The following is a 24,011-nucleotide window of genomic DNA, read 5'->3' as shown; positions in this document are numbered from 1 at the left end:
GCAGAGGGCCATGCAGCTCCCCCATGGCCCAGATGGGGCAGCCCGGCATGGGCATGGACGGGCCCCAGGCCCAAAACCTCCTCCAGCAGAGGATGCTCCAGCAGCAACAGCAGATGCTGAAGCAGCAGATGGGCTCTCCAGCCCAGGCCAACTCCATGAGTCCCCAGCCCCACATGCTCCAAGGACAGCCTCAGGGAGGAGCTCACCTGCCTGGCCAGGCGATGGGCAACGCCCTGGGCAATCAGGTTAGGTCTCCAGCCCCGGTGCAGTCGCCCCACCCTCCCTCACAGCAGCCCCCACATTCCAGCCCCTCCCCCCGGATACAGCCCCATCCCTCACCCCAACACACCAACCTCCACTCCGGTTCACCCCACCCCAGTCTGGGCGGCCTCATGCCAGGCTCCATGGACCAGGGACACATGGGCACGCCCGAGCAGAGCGCCATGCTCCCGCAGCTCAACACGCCGAGCCGTGGCAGGCTTAGCAATGACTTGAATATGGTGGGCGACACCACAGGAGACACACTCGAGAAGTTTGTTGAAGGATTGTAGCATTTTGTGACGAGACTTGTTTGGTTTTCTCGGTTTTCCACAAATAACTTTTTGTACTGACTGCTATGTAAAGAGATGAGGCCTAAGGACTGTGAACCTTTCCTTAAACCAAGGGACTGCTATTTCTTCCAACAAAACGGAGGAATTTGAATAATTATTGCTGTTTAAAGAGGAGAATGGGGGGGAAAAAACACATATTTTGGGGTTCAGACCAGCCATGAAAATAATTTTGTTTTAATTTGTATTATTATTTGTTTTATGTCTCTGGTATGTACTTTTTTTAATGACACCTTCTCAAAACGAGTCTTTCATTTTATTTTTCAATGTTTTTATTTTGTACCTTTGCAAAAAAAATCATAGCGTTTTTGTGTTGAGAAGATTGTAAAATAATTTTGTCTGAACTTTTTGTGCCAGGTTTTGCATCTTTGCTCCCTCTTCATTCCTGGCTAATTTATTATTATAATGTACCATTTTTCAAAAAAGGGCACATGCCTTTAGGTGAGACTTATTTTCTTTCCGTACTGCAGAAGAGTCCTTGTGGGATATTAACGTATTTGTATAGAGCTAGGAACTATCGCACACCCAAACACCACGTTCAGGTGTGAACAACTGACTCTCTCAAATGCTCCTTCGTCCACAGCTGCCGGAATGTTTGTTTTCTACTGGCTTGGAACCAGTATCTCTGTCCTCCAGATGTTGGACATCTTTGTTTCTTTGTTTATCCTTCAATCTGAAGTCTAGATCCCCCCCCCCCCGGGCTTAACTGTGGCGTGGGGTGTACCTTTTGGACTGCTTGCTGATTTGTGATTGGAGAGCGTTCTGTGCATCTTTTTTCCTCTTGCATTAAACTTGAATTGAGGTGAAACTGTTCACTGTTGTAAATCATGCAGGTTGACAATGTAAATATGCAGAAAAAGAAGAATGAATCACTGTACAAACTGGTTAAAAATGACTCATTTCGTACTTATATACCATATTGTTAAATAAACTGTGTGCAAACAGACAACAATGGTGTTTGTATATTTTACATGTATTGTGTGAATGGCGATGGTGCAACTTTCTGTACTTCAGCATCATGTAACGGTTTACCAAAACATGACTTAATTACTTACAGCAAAACGTGCCATATTGGTGGTTGCAGACATACTGTAAAATAATTGATTGCTGCACAGTTAACCCCTAACAGTATACACAACAATGACCTTCAATCAAAGGTAAATATTGGGACGTTTGGAATTGACAACTTTAAACATGTTTTCCTGTCTTGCATTGTAGATTTGTCTTAATGCAAATGTAGCTTATGCTGGGAATGGGGTTTTTCATTTGCACCAAAGTCTTCTGTCTAATTCCCGTATTTTCATTTATTTCTCACATCTCTTTAAGCAGGCAATATGCTAGTGGCTTGAAATACGTAATCTTTGTGCGACTGTGAGAGGTCCTACTTGTGCTTGCAGTTGTCGCACTTCTGTTTAACGTGTGTTGAATAGGTCAAACGACCTCTTGCTCTGTCAAAGATGTCTCGGTGCCTGAAATTGTTCAAATTCGCTTTGGGTTCTTCTCGAAGGGCCAACTCCAGGCTCCTGTCTTCTGGACGAGGATTGGGTAGTAGGACTGTAGGACCATTCAGTGAAGGTAAGCCGCTCGCTAACGTTAGTTAGCTAGCTAAAGCACTGCAGTTATATGAGCTAACTAACGTTAGCGTGCTTAGTTATCTTACACAAGATCACTCCCTGTCATATGCAACATGAACGTGTCAACGACTGTGGAATGCGGTGTTTATTGACAAATGTGTCTTAACTAGCCATCCAACTATTTTTGATTAAGCTAGCTAGCGTATTTTGATATTTGGCATCTGGTGAATGAATTACATATGTGACCGGACCATTGTATATAAATATGGGGACAGTTGCATGTCTGCCCCGTACCGCAGCACAGACGACCAGTATCTTTACCAAGGATAATCAAATCAAATTTATAAGGATGTATCCTTGACCTAATCTACTACATTGTAAACTTGCATTCATGTTGCATCAGATAAATCCAAGACAAGGACGTTCTAAAAGCGAACCATGACCACTGACACTCAATGCGTTTGAATATTCAATATGATGATTGCATGACCTCGCACCCCACCTATCCCCTCCTGTCAACAGATGCCCATGTCAGGCAGCAGCAGAAACAATGGTCCAGAAGTGGCATGTGGAACCCCAGCCACCCAGGCCTTGGTCTCACCCAGTGTTCCTACTACAGCACCAAGGAAGCTGAGAGAGTCCCTCAGGATACAGACAAGGATCTAGAAGCTGAGAAAGCTCCTGCGACAGAGAAGGTTGAGGAAGTAGAGAATATTCAAGAGGCAGAGGATAAAGCTCCTGAAGAAGAACCCCTGCACACAATCATCCAAGACACAGAGAATGTCCAAGGTGATATGTTTTCTGACCTCAGACCTGTTAGCTAACATTCTCAGTTTTGTGCTGTAACAATTGAAACTTCAACATCACTAGCCAGTGATTGTCATAGTATTTTGATTTGGCAACATTAATGGACACTGGATAGTTTTCTGTGTAGCTTATGATATACTTTAGTCCACATCCTGTGACCTTAGCATGCTAAACTAATGAAGTTAACAGTTTTCAATCTGATTTGTCCAGGCACCTTTTCCAAGCATGAGTTCCAGGCTGAGACCAAGAAACTCTTGGACATTGTTGCTAGATCTCTGTACTCTGAGAAGGAGGTGAGGGATGGTCTGACCAGTCACAGCAACTTGAGAATTGATTGAATGTATATAAATGACTAACTGATGGACCAGTGATAATGTGCTTGCTGTATCTAGCTAGGTATTTCAGGAACTTTACGCTAAGATATTCTGTGTTTTTAACCTTTTCCATCCTGGCCCATTGGTCAGGTGTTCATCCGTGAGCTGATCTCCAATGGCAGTGACGCCCTGGAGAAGCTGCGCCACAAGCTGATAACAGGAGGGGGAGACACGGCCCCCATGGAGATCCACCTACAGACGGACCAGGCCAAGGGCACCTTCACCATCCAGGTACGCCCAAACCAGGACGAGGGAGTAGGGTGGCTGTGGTAACTGCTAACATGCTTTAAAGAGTTTATTTAAATTTTTATCCTATCTTTCTTAGAATTATTTTAGTCATGAATCATTGTCAAATGCTAATTTGATTTACTTAAAATGCACATAATCACTGTTAGATGTTTCTGTTCATTTCAAAGTTCTGTATAGCAGTCTGCCACCTGGTGGATGAAACAGAACTTGCACAGTTATAAAACTTGCTGGCTGTAGTTCTGACAGCTGGCTGTAGTTCCAAAGATAGGGAGAAATGTATTACCAAATGGTCCTTTGCTCTTGGTGATGGCTTAACAGCAGCGTATTTATCATAATATACCTTCCTCTTTTAGGACACAGGAGTTGGGATGAACCAAGAGGAGCTGGTGGCCAACCTGGGGACTATCGCTCGTTCTGGATCCAAGGTAAACCTAGCTCCCTTATCTTTGTTACATCTCTTACATTTCCCCATTATCTGCCTTCCCATTTCATTCATGTTTTAATTCCAATGACTTGAGGAATATTTAAAAAATCAATTATGGGCCTGTGATAATACCAGTATCACAATATTCTTTCCATGGCAAAAATGAAAACACGAAGCAGGCAACTCTTTGGTCCTTTTAAAAACCTGCTGTATGTAAAATATTGTGCCTTCGCTTGTAAAATAATGACATGACTCTGGATGACAGCATACTGTTTGTTTCCAACAGTAGGGCTGTTTTCATAAAGAAATGAAATTCAATTTGTGGATTGTTTCTTTGCCACGTTACTAACGAGTGGTCACCATCTCTGTAACTATCTCTGGTATCGTCCCTCCCCAAATTCATCGTTATCTATTTACCTACCTCATCCCCATACTGTTTATTTATTTATTTTATTATTTTATTTTACCTTTATTTAACCAGGCAAGTCAGTTAAGAACAAATTCTTATTTTCAATGATGGCCTAGGAACAGTGGGTTAACTGCCTGTTCAGGGGCAGAACGACAGATTTGTACCTTGTCAGCTCGGGGATTCGAACTTGCAACCTTTCGGTTACTAGTCCAACGCTCTAACCACTACGCTACCCTGCCGCCCCTATATTATATATATATTATATTTATTTACTTTTCTGCTCTTTTGCACATGACCATCTGATCATTTATCACTCCAGTGTTAATCTGCAAAATTGTAATTATCCACCTATCTCCTCATGCCTTTTGCACACAATGTATATAGACTCTTTTTTTCTTTCTACTGTGTTATTGACTTGTTTATTGTTTACGTCTGTTCACACTGCTTTGCTTTATCTTGGCCAGGTCGCAGTTGTAAATGAGAACTTGTTCTCAACTAGCCTACCTGGTTGAAAATTTAATAAATCTACAATCTCATTCAATTACAATGTCAGGGCCTAAACTTTCTCGTTTCATCAATTTGCTCATATTTGTTGGTGTCTCTTTTCCATTCAATTCACATTTGACCCCTGCTTCCTCTTTCTATCCCCCATCCCTCCTTCCTAGGCTTTCCTGGAGTCCCTGCAGAGCCAGGCGGAGGCCAGCAGCTCCATCATTGGTCAGTTTGGCGTGGGCTTCTACTCTGCCTTCATGGTGGCTGACCGTGTGGACGTCTACTCTCAGTCAGCCGAGCCCAGCAGCCCCGGATACAAGTGGTCCTCTGATGGGTAGGAGAGGAGGGCGGGATGGAGAGGGGAGGAATTTGATCAGTGTGAAAAGAGGAAGGGATGGTAAGAAAGAGGAGGATGAAGAGGGAGAGAGAAGGATGGAGAGGTGACAGGTATGTCGATGGATTGTGCGAGAATAGGGCGTGATAGCGAGGTATGTCTTAGTAACACATTTGAATATGTTTGATGTAAAAGATATAGACCACAGTGTGTGATCTCTGTGCTCCCCAGGTCTGGAGTGTTTGATGTATAGATATAGACCACAGTGTGTGATCTCTGTGCTCCCCAGGTCTGGAGTGTTTGATGTATAGATATGGACCACAGTGTGTGATCTCTGTGCTCCCCAGGTCTGGAGTGTTTGATGTATAGATATGGACCACAGTGTGTGATCTCTGTGCTCCCCAGGTCTGGAGTGTTTGATGTATAGATATGGACCACAGTGTGTGATCTCTGTGCTCCCCAGGTCTGGAGTGTTTAATGTAAAGATATAGACCACAGTGTGTGATCTCTGTGCTCCCCAGGTCTGGAGTGTTTAATGTATAGATATGGACCACAGTGTGTGATCTCTGTGCTCCCCAGGTCTGGAGTGTTTGATGTATAGATATAGACCACAGTGTGTGATCTCTGTGCTCCCCAGGTCTGGAGTGTTTAATGTAAAGATATGAACCACAGTGTGTGATCTCTGTGCTCCCCAGGTCTGGAGTGTTTAATGTAAAGATATGAACCACAGTGTGTGATCTCTGTGCTCCCCAGGTCTGGAGTGTTTGATGTATAGATATAGACCACAGTGTGTGATCTCTGTGCTCCCCAGGTCTGGAGTGTTTAATGTAAAGATATAGACCACAGTGTGTGATCTCTGTGCTCCCCAGGTCTGGAGTGTTTGATGTATAGATATGGACCACAGTGTGTGATCTCTGTGCTCCCCAGGTCTGGAGTGTTTAATCTAAAGATATGGACCACAGTGTGTGATCTCTGTGCTCCCCAGGTCTGGAGTGTTTGATGTATAGATATAGACCACAGTGTGTGATCTCTGTGCTCCCCAGGTCTGGAGTGTTTGAGATAGCTGAGGCAAGTGGGGTCAGACCAGGCACTAAGATTGTGCTGCACCTCAAGGATGACTGCAAGGAGTTCTCTGCTGAGGACAGAGTCAAAGGTATGGACCATACAAGACCCCTTTGATAACTGTTCTGTCTTTTCTAGACATTCCACATATATAGTAGACATTCAACATAATCGCATAATCGTTCCTGTAAGATTCATGTCAGAGTCTGTGTCAGGCTTGGAGGCTTGCTGCTTGTCCAGGCAGGACTAACAGATGTTATATGTTGTTGCAGAGGTGGTGACCAAATACAGCAACTTTGTCAGTTTCCCCGTCTTCCTGAACGGACGAAGACTCAACACTCTCCAGGTGAGAACCTGACCCACTGTTCTGGTTCTGTCCACTTCTTACAGGGCTGAGATGGACCCCACTGTTCTGGTTCTGTCCACTTCTTACAGGGCTGAGATGGACCTCACTGTTCTGGTTCTGTCCACTTCTTACAGGGCTGAGATGGACCCCACTGTTCTGGTTCTATCCACTTCTTACAGGGCTGAGATGGACCCCATTGTTCTGGTTCTATCCACTTCTTACAGGGCTGAGATGGACTTCACTGTTCTGGTTCTATCCACTTCTTACAGGGCTGAGATGGACCTCACTGTTCTGGTTCTATCCACTTCTTACAGGGCTGAGATGGACCCCACTGTTCTGGTTCTATCCACTTCTTACAGGGCTGAGATGGACCCCACTCTTCTGGTTCTATCCACTTCTTACAGGGCTGAGATGGACCTCACTCTTCTGGTTCTATCCTTCTTACAGGGCTGAGATGGACCTCAGCAATTGCTTTTCATTGGACCACTCTGATTGTTATGGCTTAATGTCCTTCATGGGGTTGTTAGTGAGGATTAGTTGAATTGCTGGACTTATCGACTAAGTGGCGTCCACATGGATTCTAATAGAGGGAATCAACTTTTATGGAAACAAAGTCAAGAGACAAACTGATTGATACATTAATTGGCCCTGACAACTTATTGGTTCTGAAAACTTGTTTGCATGATTCCCAGTTATTAGTCCTATTTTGTAGTGTGTGTCTGGCTGTCTGTGCAGTGAGTGTGTGTACCTGCCTGCCTGCATGCTCTGTGTATAACAGTGTATCCATCCGGTATATTAACATCCCTCCCAGGCCCTGTGGATGATGGAACCCAAGTCCATCAGTGAGTGGCAGCACGAGGAGTTCTACCGTTACGTGGCTCAGTCGTACGACAAGCCCCGTTATACACTGCACTACCGCGCTGACGCCCCCGTCAACATCCGCTCCATCTTCTACGTCCCAGACGTGGTGAGGAGAGGGGGGAGCAGAGGGCTAGGATGGGCTGGGGATAGAGGGGTAGGGGGCACTTGGGCACCAAGGGTATGACTGGGGAGAGGAAGGGAGCAAAGATACTTGTTGAGGAAAAGAGAAACTAATAAGTGATGTTAAATGAGATCTTTCTGAGGTCAAGGCTCTGTGACAGTTGTAAATGTTGACGTCCCGGTATGTTCACGACTGCCTGTAATATCACTGTGTGTCAATGTGTGAGCAGAAGCCGTCCATGTTTGACGTGAGCAGAGAGATGGGCTCCAGTGTGGCTCTGTACAGCAGGAAGGTTCTCATCCAGACCAAGGCCACTGAAATCCTGCCCAAGTGGCTACGCTTCCTTAGAGGTCAGTCTTTACTCAGTACCTCCTCAGCTGTGCCCATCTTAATGTCTCCCTTCATCTTTCCCCTCACATCTGCCCTCTGGTGTGTTTCCTTGTCTGTCTCTTTCCGGATCCTTTGTTGATTATAAATGCTAGTGTTACAGTATAACAGTGTGTGTGTATTTGTGTATACAGGTGTGGTGGACAGTGAGGATATCCCATTGAACCTGAGCAGAGAGCTGCTGCAGGAGAGCACCCTCATCAGGTGAGACTGGAGCCCTACAACATCAGCTCTTTCCAGACAATGACACTCTGCTATGTCAAGTCTGTTGTACACATCACCCCTCTTTTAATACAGTGTCTTTCTACTCCTTCTCCCTTACATCCACGGCTCTCACTCCCTTTTATTCTCTCATGATCTCCTCTTCTCTCCCTGTCATGCTTTCTCTCTCTCTCTCTCTCTCTCTCTCTCTCTCTGTCTCTGTCTCTACAGGAAGCTGAGGGACGTTCTACAGCAGCGTATCATCAAGTTCCTGATGGACCAGAGTAAGAAGGAACCTGAGAAATACGCCAAGTTCTTTGAGGACTACGGCCTGTTCATCAGGGAGGGTATCGTCACCACGCAGGAGCAGGACGTCAGGGTGAGACTGGGACAGGGGAGAGCAGGACGTCAGGGTGGGACAGGGGAGAGCAGGACGTCAGGGTGAGACTGGGACAGGGGAGAGCAGGACGTCAGGGTGGGACAGGGGAGAGCAGGACGTCAGGGTGGGACAGGGGAGAGCAGGACGTCAGGGTGGGACAGGGAGAGGGACGTCAGGGTGGGACAGGGGAGAGCAGGACGTCAGGGTGGGACAGGGGAGAGCAGGACGTCAGGGTGGGGCAGGGGAGAGCAGGACGTCAGGGTGGGGCAGGGGAGAGCAGGACGTCAGGGTGGGGCAGGGGAGAGCAGGACGTCAGGGTGGGGCAGGGGAGAGCAGGACGTCAGGGTGGGACAGGGGAGAGCAGGACGTCAGGGTGGGACAGGAGAGTGCAGGACGTCAGGGTGGGACAGGAGAGTGCAGGACGTCAGGGTGGGACAGGGGAGAGCAGGACGTCAGGGTGGGACAGGGGAGAGCAGGACGTCAGGGTGGGACAGGGGAGAGCAGGACGTCAGGGTGGGACAGGGGAGAGCAGGACGTCAGGGTGAGACTGGGACAGGGGAGAGCAGGACGTCAGGGTGAGACTGGGACAGGGGAGAGCAGGGTGGAGGAATGGAGGTGTGAAGAATAGAGAAAATGGTATGCATGTAGGTTTTTTGGGGAAGGGAGCAAGAGGATCATGTCCTAGGAATCAGAAATGTGAATTATGTCAGTCATGTCCCACACTCATTATCACTCAGTCCTTTCTGTCTCTCTCGCTGTCTTTGTACAGGAGGACATCGGCAAGCTGTTGAGGTTTGAGTCTTCAGAGCTACCCGCGGGCCAGCAGACCAACCTGAAGGAGTACGGCTCCCGTATGAAGGCCGGGACACGTAACATCTACTACCTGTGCGCCCCAAACCGACACCTGGCTGAACACTCCCCCTACTTTGAGGCCATGAAGCAGAAAGACATGGAGGTGAGTTGTTGTCAGATAGCCTGCTACCAGATCTGTTGGCTGTCTTGCTAACTCCTATGAGCATTGTCATGTTACTTCATCAGTGGTGGGCAGGATTTCATCATTACTCCCTCTAGTTGTTGTCAGTCTAACGTCTTCTTTCTCTCCCTTTCTTTGTCTCCAGGTGCTGTTCTGCTATGAGCAGTTTGACGAGCTCACCCTCCTGCACCTCAGAGAGTTTGACAAGAAAAAGCTGATCTCTGTGGAAACAGACATTGTGGTGGACCACTACAAGGAGGAGAAGTACCAGGACAGCAAGCCTGGTAAGACCCATCTCTCTCTGACCATGTCACTGAATGCTGCGGGAATTTACATTCGAGGGGAAATCCTTGCTTCCACTTATGTCACATTTTCACCTGATCATGGATATCAATAACCGGGTTTCCATCCAACCTGTTAATGCGAGTGAAGTTCGTCGGATAAAAAATGTCATGACAGGCCTGAGGGAAACAGCTTGTCAGTAAACTTTCTAAATGTCGACAAAACAAAATATGATGGACAATGTGGGATATTTTTGTGTCTGTAAAATGAATTATGTGGGAAATGCTGGTGGATACGCTTTTATGTGTAAGTATTGGGTGGTCCTCTCACTAGGACTGAGGAAAGCATGCAGTTCATTAGGCTTCAGATGGAGGTTATGAAGAACTTCACTAGGACTGGGGAAAGCCCTCAGTTCATTAGGCTTCAGATGGAGGTTATGAAGAACTTCACTAGGACTGGGGAAAGCATGCAGTTCATTAGGCTTCAGATGGAGGTTATGAAGAACTTCACTAGGACTGGGGAAAGCATGCAGTTCATTAGGCTTCAGATGGAGGTTATGAAGAACTTCACTAGGACTGGGGAAAGCCCTCAGTTCATTAGGCTTCAGATGGAGGTTATGAAGAACTTCACTAGGACTGGGGAAAGCATGCAGTTCATTAGGCTTCAGATGGAGGTTATGAAGAACTTCACTAGGACTGGGGAAAGCATGCAGTTCATTAGGCTTCAGATGGAGGTTATGAAGAACTTCACTAGGACTGGGGAAAGCATGCAGTTCATTAGGCTTCAGATGGAGGTTATGAAGAACTTCACTAGGACTGGGGAAAGCCCTCAGTTCATTAGGCTTCAGATGGAGGTTATGAAGAACTTCACTAGGACTGGGGAAAGCCCTCAGTTCATTAGGCTTCAGATGGAGGTTATGAAGAACTTCACTAGGACTGGGGAAAGCCCTCAGTTCATTAGGCTTCAGATGGAGGTTATGAAGAACTTCACTAGGACTGGGGAAAGCATGCAGTTCATTAGGCTTCAGATGGAGGTTATGAAGAACTTCACTAGGACTGGGGAAAGCATGCAGTTCATTAGGCTTCAGATGGAGGTTATGAAGAACTTCACTAGGACTGGGGAAAGCATGCAGTTCATTAGGCTTCAGATGGAGGTTATGAAGAACTTCACTAGGACTGGGGAAAACATGCAGTTCATTAGGCTTCAGATGGAGGTTATGAAGAACTTCACTAGGACTGGGGAAAGCATGCAGTTCATTAGGCTTCAGATGGAGGTTATGAAGAACTTCACTAGGACTGGGGAAAGCATGCAGTTCATTAGGCTTCAGATGGAGGTTATGAAGAACTTCACTAGGACTGGGGAAAACATGCAGTTCATTAGGCTTCAGATGGAGGTTATGAAGAACTTCACTAGGACTGGGGAAAGCATGCAGTTCATTAGGCTTCAGATGGAGGTTATGAAGAACTTCACTAGGACTGGGGAAAGCATGCAGTTCATTAGGCTTCAGATGGAGGTTATGAAGAACTTCACTAGGACTGGGGAAAGCATGCAGTTCATTAGGCTTCAGATGGAGGTTATGAAGAACTTCACTAGGACTGGGGAAAGCATGCAGTTCATTAGGCTTCAGATGGAGGTTATGAAGAACTTCACTAGGACTGGGGAAAGCATGCAGTTCATTAGGCTTCAGATGGAGGTTATGAAGAACTTCACTAGGACTGGGGAAAGCATGCAGTTCATTAGGCTTCAGATGGAGGTTATGAAGAACTTCACTAGGACTGGGGAAAACATGCAGTTCATTAGGCTTCAGATGGAGGTTATGAAGAACTTCACTAGGACTGGGGAAAGCATGCAGTTCATTAGGCTTCAGATGGAGGTTATGAAGAACTTCACTAGGACTGGGGAAAACATGCAGTTCATTAGGCTTCAGATGGAGGTTATGAAGAACTTCACTAGGACTGGGGAAAGCATGCAGTTCATTAGGCTTCAGATGGAGGTTATGAAGAACTTCACTAGGACTGGGGAAAGTGCACAGTGATCTTGATGCTCCTTTCCAAAAAATCTCCAGGGTCTGATTCTGGTGACATGTTGATCGATATTTGGCTGCCGTTTGACGACAAAAAAAGTAATTTAGCTATTTTGCCCGTAATAATGTCATGTAGGCTACACCAGCACTGTATCTGCCAGCTGTTGGCTGGAGCGCCCTGCCAACACCAGAGTGGACACGCTCTCTATTTAACATGTTGTGAGAAAACCATCAGTACTGTTGACAATAGAAACCCATTTAACTTTGTATTTTTTAGTCAGTAAAAAAAAGGTAATTTTATGTACATTACGTCATCACACACCGCCTTTTATCCCTCCCTACAAGTGACTGATGAAAACACATCTCTGATGGGACAAATGCGCAGGTTTTTATTCAGATTTTGTCGCCAATTGGATGGAATCCTGGCTAATGGGAGACTAAGTGAAATTTGCCTCTTAGCCTCCAACCACAGAGCTAATCTAGGAGTTAACCTAGCTTCAGACAGCAATATGAAGTACTCTAAAACTCTGTGTGTTCTCTCCTGTGTCTATAGCCTCTGAGCGTCTTACAGAGGAGCAGGCTGAGGACCTGATCTCCTGGATGAGGAACAATCTGGGAAACAGAGTCACCAACATCAAGGTACTGGTACCCTACCATCACTATCTACACTAGTCACCAACATCAAGGTACTGTTACCCTACCATCACTATCTACACCAGTCACCAACATCAAGGTACTGGTACCCTATCATCACTATCTACACTAGTCACCAACATCAAGGTACTGTTACCCTACCATCACTATCTACACCAGTCACCAACATCAAGGTACTGTTACCCTACCATCACTATCTACACTAGTCACCAACATCAAGGTACTGTTACCCTACCATCACTATCTACACTAGTCACCAACATCATGGAGGTACTGGTACCCTACCATCACTATCTACACTAGTCACCAACATCAAGGTACTGTTACCCTACCATCACTATCTACACTAGTCACCAACATCAAGGTACTGTTACCCTACCATGGAGGTTATGAAGAACTTCACTAGGACTGGGGAAAAAAGCCCTCAGTTCACAGTTCATTAGGCTTCAGATGGAGGTTATGACTAGTCACCAACATGCAGTTCATTAGGTCAGATGGAGGTTTGAAGAACTTCACTAGGACTGGGGAAATCAGTTCATTACAGGTTATGAAGTCACTAGGACTGGGGAAAACATCAAGCTTCAGATGGAGGTTATGAAGACCATCACTATCTACACTAGTCACCAGATGGAGGTACTGTTACCCTACCATCACTACACTAGTCACCAACATCAAGGTACTGTTACCCTACCATCACTGTCTACACTAGTCACCAACATCAAGGTACTGTTACCCTACCATCACTACACTAGTCACCAACATCAAGGTACTGTTACCCTGCCATCACTATCTACACTAGTCACCAACATCAAGGTACTGTTACCCTGCCATCACTATCTACACTAGTCACCAACATCAAGGTACTGTTCCCTACCATCACTACACTAGTCACCAACATCAAGGTACTGTTACCCTACCATCACTATCTACACTAGTCACCAACATCAAGGTACTGTTACCCTACCATCACTATCTACACTAGTCACCAACATCAAGGCACTGTTACCCTACCATCACGATCTACACTAGTCACCAACATCAAGGTACTGTTACCCTACCATCACTATCTACACTAGTCATCAACATCAAGGTACTGTTACCCTGCCATCACTATCTACACTAGTCACCAACATCAAGGTACTGTTACCCTACCATCACTATCTACACTAGTCACCAACATCAAGGTACTGTTACCCTACCATCACTATCTACACTAGTCACCAACATCAAGGTACTGTTACCCTACCATCACTATCTACACTAGTCACCAACATCAAGGTACTGTTACCCTACCATCACTATCTACACTAGTCACCAACATCAAGGTACTGTTACCCTACCATCACTATCTACACTAGTCACCAACATCGAGGTACTGTTACCCTACCATCACTACACTAGTCACCAACATCAAGGTACTGTTACCCTACCATCACTATCTACACTAGTCACCAAGGTACTGTTACCCTACCATCACTACACTAGTCACCAACATCAAGGTACTGTTACCCTACCATCACTGTCTACACTAGTCACCAACATCAAGGTACTGTTACCCTACCATCACTACACTAGTCACCAACATCAAGGTACTGTTACCCTGCCATCACTATCTACACTAGTCACCAACATCAAGGTACTGTTACCCTGCCATCACTATCTACACTAGTCACCAACATCAAGGTACTGTTACCCTACCATCACTACACTAGTCACCAACATCAAGGTACTGTTACCCTACCATCACTATCTACACTAGTCACCAACATCAAGGTACTGTTACCCTACCATCACTATCTACACTAGTCACCAACATCAAGGCACTGTTACCCTACCATCACTATCTACACTAGTCACCAACATCAAGGTACTGTTACCCTACCATCACTATCTACACTAGTCATCAACATCAAGGTACTGTTACCCTGCCATCACTATCTACACTAGTCACCAACATCAAGGTACTGTTACCCTACCATCACTACACTAGTCACCAACATCAAGGTACTGGTACCCTACCATCACTATCTACACTAGTCACCAAGGTACTGTTACCCTACCATCACTATCTACACTAGTCACCAACATCAAGGTACTGGTACCCTGCCATCACTATCTACACTAGTCACCAACATCAAGGTACTGTTACCATACCATCACTATCTACACTAGTCACCAACATCAAGGTACTGTTACCCTACCATCACTATCTACACTAGTCACCAACATCAAGGTACTGTTACCCTACCATCACTATCTACACTAGTCACCAACATCAAGGTACTGTTACCCTACCATCACTATCTACACTAGTCACCAAGGTACTGTTACCCTACCATCACTACACTAGTCACCAACATCAAGGTACTGTTACCCTACCATCACTACACTAGTCACCAACATCAAGGTACTGTTACCCTACCATCACTATCTACACTAGTCACCAACATCAAGGTACTGTTACCCTACCATCACTATCTACACTAGTCACCAACATCAAGGTACTGTTACCCTACCATCACTATCTACACTAGTCACCAACATCAAGGTACTGTTACCCTACCATCACTATCTACACTAGTCACCAACATCAAGGTACTGTTACCCTACCATCACTATCTACACTAGTCACCAACATCAAGGTACTGTTACCCTACCATCACTATCTACACTAGTCACCAACATCAAGGTACTGTTACCCTACCATCACTATCTACACTAGTCACCAACATCAAGGTACTGGTACCCTACCATCACTATCTACACTAGTCACCAACATCAAGGTACTGTTACCCTACCATCACTATCTACACTAGTCACCAACATCAAGGTACTGTTACCCTACCATCACTATCTACACTAGTCACCAACATCAAGGTACTGTTACCCTACCATCACTATCTACACTAGTCACCAACATCAAGGTACTGTTACCCTACCATCACTACACTAGTCACCAACATCAAGGTACTGTTACCCTACCATCACTATCTACACTAGTCACCAACATCAAGGTACTGTTACCCTACCATCACTATCTACACTAGTCACCAACATCAAGGTACTGTTACCCTACCATCACTATCTACACTAGTCACCAACATCAAGGTACTGGTACCCTACCATCACTATCTACACTAGTTCCATTACCCTGATCACTATAACCCAGTGGGGAACGGTCCAGGGCCTCTTCCGTGGTCTTGTGTGACTGATTTGATCCAGCCTATATATACAGTAACTACTGGCTAACTGGACTTTGGTACTGTATGTAAGAATCAGTCCATTTGTAAGGTTTCCTTTGTTTGTCTGACTGCTCATTCTTCACCCCTGACCTCCAGGTGACCCCTCGTCTGGACACCCACCCAGCCATGATCACGGTGCTGGAGATGGGTGCCGCACGCCACTTCCTGCGTACCCAGCAGATGGCCCGCAGCACAGAGGAGAGGGCCCAGATACTGCAGCCCACCCTGGAGATCAACGCTGGGTACAGGAGGGGGAATGGAGGGGGATGGAGGGGAGAAGGAGGGATGGAGGGGAGAGGGATCTCTAAATCGAGGCGTTGTATTTGTCACATGCACAAGTGAAATGATTAACTTGTCAGCCCTTCCCAACAACGCAGTATTCAATGTCAAAATAGTATTGTGTTGATTTGTGCTTGTCTCCTGCTCTCCCTTTCCTCTGTAGTCATGACCTCATCAAGAAGATGCACTCACTGAAGGAGTCCGACTCTGCACTCGCACAACTGCTGCTGGAGCAGGTAGAGTACACTATCCTGGATCACACTATCCTGGATCACACTATCCTGGATCACACGATCCTGGATCACACTCCCTACACTTTGGGGTCTGAAGTCATATCAAGCTGGGACCAGGGTTTGGGCCCATTCCATTTATAGTGTAATTTCAGTTTACTTCCTGAATTGTACTGAATTGAAATGGAATTTACCCTCAACACTGGTTGAGACACAAACATTATCAGCACTTTAAAAAACATGGTAGTTAGATTCTCTGGAAATGGGGCTCTTCGGGACATTCATAGTTCTCTGAGCTTAATGACAATCTGTTTCACTCTTATTTTTGTTTCATTCTCATACCTGTTGTGTTCGGACTCCTAGATGTCAAACTAAGATGAAGCCTTGAGACGGTGGTATTAGACCAGTCTAGCATGTGTCTCTAACCCCTTCTGATCCTTGACCTCAAGATCTACGACAATGCCATGATCGCAGCGGGCCTCAACGACGACCCCCGACCCATGATCGCCCGCCTCAACAACCTGCTGACCAGAGCGCTGGAGAAACACTGAGACGTCACGGCCGTCAACTGTAGGCCCTATACACTACAGTCACTGCCTGGTTTAACTCCCCATCTCCCCAATCAACTGTCCTACTGGTCAGGTCACTGTAGGCCCTACATAGACACGTGACCTGGCTCTACATAGACACGTGACCTGGCTCTACATGCTGCAGATACTACCCCCATCAACAACACACGGCTCTGGTGGCCTTTCCACATTCAGGCCTGCCCATCTGTACCCCAGAAAAGTCCCTTCAATACCAACAGACTGTTGGAGGAGAGCAGGGAGGCTTCGGCCTGCTCAGAGACCTGAAAATGGAGTAGACGGACACAACTCAAGCTGTGGATGTGTGTGTTTCTCGGACTCTCCAGCAGTGTTGACTCATGTTGTGTGTGATGAGCGAGATATTTATCAGACTGTGCCATGAGCAGAGTGGAAACCCCAGATCTGAAGAATGGGTTAGGGCTTTGTAAAGTCGTATTGACATTGGGACTGGTGTAATGATTGTACACATTTCCATGACGTGCAAACTTCCTAGATGACCGTTCAATACAATTGTTACTGTTGGCCCTCTTTTTTCTTCCTATTTTAATGTGTCATCTTGATTCGGGTTCCTCATTTTTTTTTGTACCATTTTGTTTGTTACGTGATATTTTCCTCCCAGCTATTCCTCAGATATGAGGGTTGGCAATCCCAATATTAGAGCCATAGATTCCTGTCCTTCAGAGAATATTCTTGAAACGGACTGTAAAGACTTATTTTACAATTAGATGTGTTGCTGGGAGAAATTTGTACGAGATTGTATATTACCATCTGTGTGGAATTTGACAAATGTCTTAATTCGGTGCCCAAGTTATCCATCCAATATTTTTTGTTGTACCTGTTAACAATGGCTGACATCGAAGAAAGAGCGCGTCTAACACTCAGATTGTAAAGTATGATACTGATGTATTGTGAATAAAACCCATTTACTGAACCCTGTGGATTGACCTCTAGAGACCCGTTTATACCTGGTGCTAACATGCGTCCTGTAGTCAGGCACACGGTCTAGCTGGATGTCTCGTGTAAACAGATGTTTTATGCAACCATTTAAGGCTGGGACTCAATCCATTCCGTATTATAGCACACATTTTACAGGCCATTTCTGATTTGAGTCACCATCTGCAGAGATGACTGTAAATGCGCTATCTGTGGACGTAGAGGAAAATGCCTTTAAAAGCTGAATTGGTGGCTGTTCAGCCTGCTGCTCTATGGAGTGAATGTATCTAAAAATATCACACTCAAATAAGAGGGACCAGGAAAAAGACATTTTAATACCATGTGTAGATGAGGCAAAGCTTCATCACATAGCGATGGGATCTACACCCTTGCCGAAGCACTTTCTCAAAAAATGTCCATCCACTTTCTCAAAAAATGATTCGGCAAGATTAAAAACTGTGACACCTCTTGTTTTTTCACATATTTAAAGGTAGTACACTGAACAAAAATATACACATGTAAAATGTTGGTCCCATGTTTCATGAGCTGAGGTAAAAAAAAATCTGACATTCTCCATACACACAAAAAGCTTATTTCTTTCAAATTTTGTGCACATTTGTTTACGTCCCTGTTAGTGAGCATTTCTCCTTTGCCAAGATCAGGGCTGTCCAACCCTCTTCCTGGAGTTCTACCGTCCTGTGGGTTTTCAGCCCAACCCTCTTCCTGAGGATCTACCGTCCTGTGGGTTTTCAGCCCAACCCTCTTCCTGGAGTTCTACCGTCCTGTGGGTTTTCAGCCCAACCCTCTTCCTGGAGTTCTACCGTCCTGTGGGTTTTCAGCCCAACCCTCTTCCTGGAGTTCTACCGTCCTGTGGGTTTTCAGTAAAACCCTCTTCCTGGAGATCTACTGTCCTGTGGGTTTTCAGTCCAACCCTCTTCCTGGAGATCTACTGTCCTGTGGGTTTTCAGTCCAACCCTCTTCCTGGAGATCTACTGTCCTGTGGGTTTTCAGTCCAAACCTCTTCCTGGAGATCTACTGTCCTGTGGGTTTTCAGTCCAACCCTCTTCCTGGAGATCTACTGTCCTGTGGGTTTTCAGTCCAACCCTCTTCCTGGAGATCTACTGTCCTGTGGGTTTTCAGTCCAACCCTAGTTTAACACACCTGATTCTACTAATTAGCTGCTCAAAAAGACCTTAACGAGCTGAATCAGATGTGCTAAATTAGGGTTGGACTGAACCTCCTGGAAGAGGGTTGGGCAGCCCTGGCCTAGATAATTCATCCACCTGACAGGTGTAGCATATCAAGAGGCTGATTAAACAGCATGATCAATACACAGATGCATATTGTGCTGTGGACACAACACAATTCCACAGATGTATCAAGTTTTGAGGGAGCGTGCAACTGGCATGGTGACTGCAGCAATATCCACCGGAGCTGTTGCCAGAGAATGAAATGTTCATTTCTCTACCATAAACTGTCTCCAATGTCGTTTTATATATTTTGGCAGTATGTCTGACCAGCCTCACAACAGCAGACCACGAGTAACCACGCCAGCCCAGGACCTCCACATCTGACTTCTTTACCTGCGGGATCGTCTGAGGGGGGGTGGGGGGAAAGAGTGTTGAGGAGTATTTCTGTCTGTAATAAAGCCCTTTTGTGGTGACAGACTCCTTCTGATTGGCTGGGCCTGGCTCCACAGTGGCTGGGCCTAGCTCCCCAGTGGCTGGGCCTGGCTCCCCAGTGGCTGGGCCTAGCTCCCCAGTGGCTGGGCCTAGCTCCCCAGTGGCTGGGCCTGGCTCCCCAGTGGCTGGGCCTAGCTCCCCAGTGGCTGGGCCTGGCTCCCCAGTGGCTGGGCCTGGCTCCCCAGTGGCTGGGCCTGGCTCCCCAGTGGGTGGGCCTGGCTCCCCAGTGGCTGGGCCTAGCTGTCAAGTGGCTGGGCCTGGCTCCCCAGTGGCTGGGCCTAGCTGTCAAGTGGGTGGGCCTGGCTCCCCAGTGGCTGGGCCTAGCTGTCAAGTGGGTGGGCCTGGCTCCCCAGTGGCTGGGCCTAGCTGTCAAGTGGGTGGGCCTGGCTCACTAGTGGGTGGGCCTGGCTCCCCAGTGGCTGGGCCTGGCTCCCCAGTGGCTGGGCATATGGATGCACCACTGCCCGGGCATATGGATGCACCACTGCCCAGTTATGTGAAATCCATAGATTAGAGCCTAATTAATTTATTTCTTATATGAACTCAGTCAAATCTTTTAAATTGTTGCATGTTGCATTTATAGTTTTGTTCAGTGTAGATTATAAATGTGATTAGTTAAGCATGTTGGGTAAGGTTGGAAAACAAGTCGCTACCAGGATGGTAACCTGGTAACTGGTAACCTTGCGAGTCACAACCTGCATTTAACACCCTCTATCCACATCCAACCTCCCTTCTTAAAAGCATTTATTTTATTTGACCATCTGTAAACTGGTCATGGCTAGAAGGGATCCATCATTTGTCAGAATTTACTTGTCGTTGCAGGTTTATGAGAATTAGGTTAAGAAAAGTGTTAGGATTAACTCAAATGCAAAAAAGAAATACAAAAAAATGACTTTTGACAAAAGCTGGATCCCGCCTAGACATGACCCTGTAAACTCCATCCACTGATATGCCACTCTACACTCTGCCCACTGAGCTTTCATCTAACCAATCAAATTAGTTCTGTCTTTGAGCCTGAGCTTCTCTGAGAACAAAATTGAGGCCAGGGCCACCTTGTTGTCGAACGTTGCAGATAGAAATATCATTAATTGAGCTGATGTGATTACTTAGTCTACATGTCAGAGGCATGTTTGTTCTTCATAGATAGCCCATTTACAGTGCCTTGCGAAAGTATTCGGCCCCCTTGAACTTTGCGACCTTTTGCCACATTTCAGGCTTCAAACATAAAGATATAAAACTGTATTTTTTTGTGAAGAATCAACAACAAGTGGGACACAATCATGAAGTGGAACGACATTTATTGGATATTTCAAACTTTTTTAACAAATCAAAAACTGAAAAATTGGGCGTGCAAAATTATTCAGCCCCTTTACTTTCAGTGCAGCAAACTCTCTCCAGAAGTTCAGTGAGGATCTCTGAATGATCCAATGTTAACCTAAATGACTAATGATGATAAATACAATCCACCTGTGTGTAATCAAGTCTCCGTATAAATGCACCTGCACTGTGATAGTCTCAGAGGTCCGTTAAAAGCGCAGAGAGCATCATGAAGAACAAGGAACACACCAGGCAGGTCCGAGATACTGTTGTGAAGAAGTTTAAAGCCGGATTTGGATACAAAAATATTTCCCAAGCTTTAAACATCCCAAGGAGCACTGTGCAAGTGATAATATTGAAATGGAAGGAGTATCAGACCACTGCAAATCTACCAAGACCTGGCCGTCCCTCTAAACTTTCAGCTCATACAAGGAGAAGACTGATCAGAGATGCAGCCAAGAGGCCCATGATCACTCTGGATGAACTGCAGAGATCTACAGCTGAGGTGGGAGACTCTGTCCATAGGACAACAATCAGTCGTATATTGCACAAATCTGGCCTTTATGGAAGAGTGGCAAGAAGAAAGCCATTTCTTAAAGATATCCATAAAAAGTGTTGTTTAAAGTTTGCCACAAGCCACCTGGGAGACACACCAAACATGTGGAAGAAGGTGCTCTGGTCAGATGAAACCAAAATTGAACTTTTTGGCAACAATGCAAAACGTTATGTTTGGCGTAAAAGCAACACAGCTCATCACCCTGAACACACCATCCCCACTGTCAAACATGGTGGTGGCAGCATCATGGTTTGGGCCTGCTTTTCCTCAGCAGGGACAGGGAAGATGGTTAAAATTGATGGGAAGATGGATGGAGCCAAATACAGGACCATTCTGGAAGAAAACCTGATGGAGTCTGCAAAAGACCTGAGACTGGGACGGAGATTTGTCTTCCAACAAGACAATGATCCAAAACATAAAGCAAAATCTACAATGGAATGGTTCAAAAATAAACATATCCAGGTGTTAGAATGGCCAAGTCAAAGTCCAGACCTGAATCCAATCGAGAATCTGTGGAAAGAACTGAAAACTGCTGTTCACAAATGCTCTCCATCCAACCTCACTGAGCTCGAGCTGTTTTGCAAGGAGGAATGGGGAAAAAATTCAGTCTCTCGATGTGCAAAACTGATAGAGACATACCCCAAGCGACTTACAGCTGTAATCGCAGCAAAAGGTGGCGCTACAAAGTATTAACTTAAGGGGGCTGAATAATTTTGCACGCCCAATTTTTCAGTTTTTGATTTGTTAAAGTTTGAAATATCCAATAAATGTCATTACACTTCATGATTATGTCCCACTTGTTGTTGATTCTTCACAAAAAAATACAGTTTTATATCTTTATGTTTGAAGCCTGAAATGTGGCAAAAGGTCGCAAAGTTCAAGGGGGCCGAATACTTTCGCAAGGCACTGTATATATGAACCCAAAACATTGGGTCCTGCTGAACGTGACCCATGATTCATGTCAACTTTCTGTTGTCTAGTGCTGCTCTGTAATGAGCCTTGTATTGAATCCTGCCCTGAATGAGGAAAACTCCTGAGCAGAATTCCAACACTCTTTCTCAATTATTCTTTCCTCAGTTTTGTGTCCTCTCTCCTCACCTAATTTAACACCCTCCAACCTCCTTCCACCTCCAGCCTCCCTCCCTGACCCTCCAATATCCCTACCTGACCCTCCATCCACCTCCAACCTCCCTGACCCTCCATCCACCTCCAACCTCCCTGAACCTCCAGCCTCCCTGACCCTCCATCCACCTCCAACCTCCCTGACCCTCCATCCACCTCCAACCTCCCTGAACCTCCAGCCTCCCTGACCCTCCATCCACCTCCAAACCTACCGGACCCTCCATCCACCTCCAACCTCCCTGAACCTCCATCCACCTCCAACCTACCTGACCCTCCATCCACCTCCAACCTCCCTGACCCTCCATCCACCTCCAGCCTCCCTGACCCTCCATCCACCTCCAGCCTCCCTGACCCTCCATCCACCTCCAACCTACCTGACCCTCCATCCACCTCCAACCTACCTGACCCTCCATCCACCTCCCTGACTCTCCATCCACCTCCAACCTACCTGACCCTCCATCCACCTCCAACCTACCTGACCCTCCATCCACCTCCAACCTCCCTGACCCTCCATCCACCTCCAACCTCCCTGACCCTCCATCCACCTCCAGCCTCCCTGACCCTCCATCCACCTCCAACCTACCTGACCCTCCATCCACCTCCAACCTACCTGACCCTCCATCCACCTCCAGCCTCCTGACCCTCCATCCACCTCCAACCTACCTGACCCTCCATCCACCTCCAACCTCCTGAACCTCCATCCACCTCCAGCCTCCCTGACCCTCCATCTACCTCCAGCCTCCCTGACCCTCCATCTACCTCCAGCCTCCCTGACCCTCCATCCACCTCCAGCCTCCCTGACCCTCCATCCACCTCCAACCTACCTGACCCTCCATCCACCTCCAACCTCCCTGACCCTCCATCCACCTCCAACCTCCTGACCCTCCATCCACCTCCAGCCTCCCTGACCCTCCATCCACCTCCAACCTACCTGACCCTCCATCCACCTCCAACCTACCTGACCCTCCATCCACCTCCAGCCTCCCTGACCCTCCATCCACCTCCAACCTACCTGACCCTCCATCCACCTCCAACCTACCTGACCCTCCATCCACCTCCAACCTCCCTGAACCTCCATCCACCTCCAGCCTCCCTGACCCTCCATCTACCTCCAGCCTCCCTGACCCTCCATCCACCTCCAGCCTCCCTGACCCTCCATCCACCTCCAACCTCCCTGAACCTCCATCCACCTCCAGCCTCCCTGAACCTCCATCCACCTCCAGCCTCCCTGACCCTCCATCTACCTCCAGCCTCCCTGAACCTCCATCCACCTCCAGCCTCCCTGACCCTCCATCTACCTCCAGCCTCCCTGACCCTCCATCCACCTCCAACCTACCTGACCCTCCAACCTCCCTGAACCTCCATCCACCTCCAGCCTCCCTGAACCTCCATCCACCTCCAGCCTCCCTGACCCTCCATCCACCTCCAACCTACCTGACCCTCCATCCACCTCCAACCTACCTGACCCTCCATCCACCTCCAACCTACCTGACCCTCCATCCA

General features: G+C 46.7%; 2 protein-coding genes across 2 annotated transcripts in view; both read left to right on the top strand.

Annotated features, from left to right (window-relative positions):
- Nucleotides 1–1,560, top strand: part of crebbpb (CREB binding protein b) — an 82,634-nt gene extending 81,074 nt beyond the window's left edge. Inside the window, 1 exon segment of the mRNA XM_065010585.1 lies at nucleotides 2–1,560. Within this exon segment, the coding sequence (XP_064866657.1) occupies nucleotides 2–551 (550 nt within the window). The 3' untranslated portion in view covers nucleotides 552–1,560.
- Nucleotides 1,561–1,997: 437 nt separating this feature from the next.
- Nucleotides 1,998–17,836, top strand: trap1 (TNF receptor-associated protein 1). Its single transcript, XM_065010584.1, has 18 exons — nucleotides 1,998–2,183; nucleotides 2,705–2,971; nucleotides 3,200–3,282; nucleotides 3,454–3,594; nucleotides 3,966–4,037; nucleotides 5,111–5,271; nucleotides 6,315–6,424; nucleotides 6,606–6,679; nucleotides 7,491–7,646; nucleotides 7,891–8,011; nucleotides 8,183–8,252; nucleotides 8,481–8,628; nucleotides 9,398–9,583; nucleotides 9,747–9,885; nucleotides 12,460–12,545; nucleotides 15,899–16,044; nucleotides 16,245–16,317; nucleotides 16,761–17,836. Exons 1-18 carry the CDS (start codon nucleotides 2,066–2,068, stop codon nucleotides 16,860–16,862), a joined length of 2,253 nt encoding a protein of 750 aa, XP_064866656.1. The 5' UTR covers nucleotides 1,998–2,065; the 3' UTR covers nucleotides 16,863–17,836.
- The last annotated feature ends 6,175 nt before the right edge of the window (nucleotides 17,837–24,011 follow it).

This window comes from Oncorhynchus nerka, linkage group LG26 (assembly GCF_034236695.1).
Source record: "Oncorhynchus nerka isolate Pitt River linkage group LG26, Oner_Uvic_2.0, whole genome shotgun sequence".
Classification (NCBI taxonomy): Eukaryota; Metazoa; Chordata; class Actinopteri; order Salmoniformes; family Salmonidae; genus Oncorhynchus; species Oncorhynchus nerka.
This window is presented reverse-complemented; position numbering and strand designations above follow the sequence as displayed.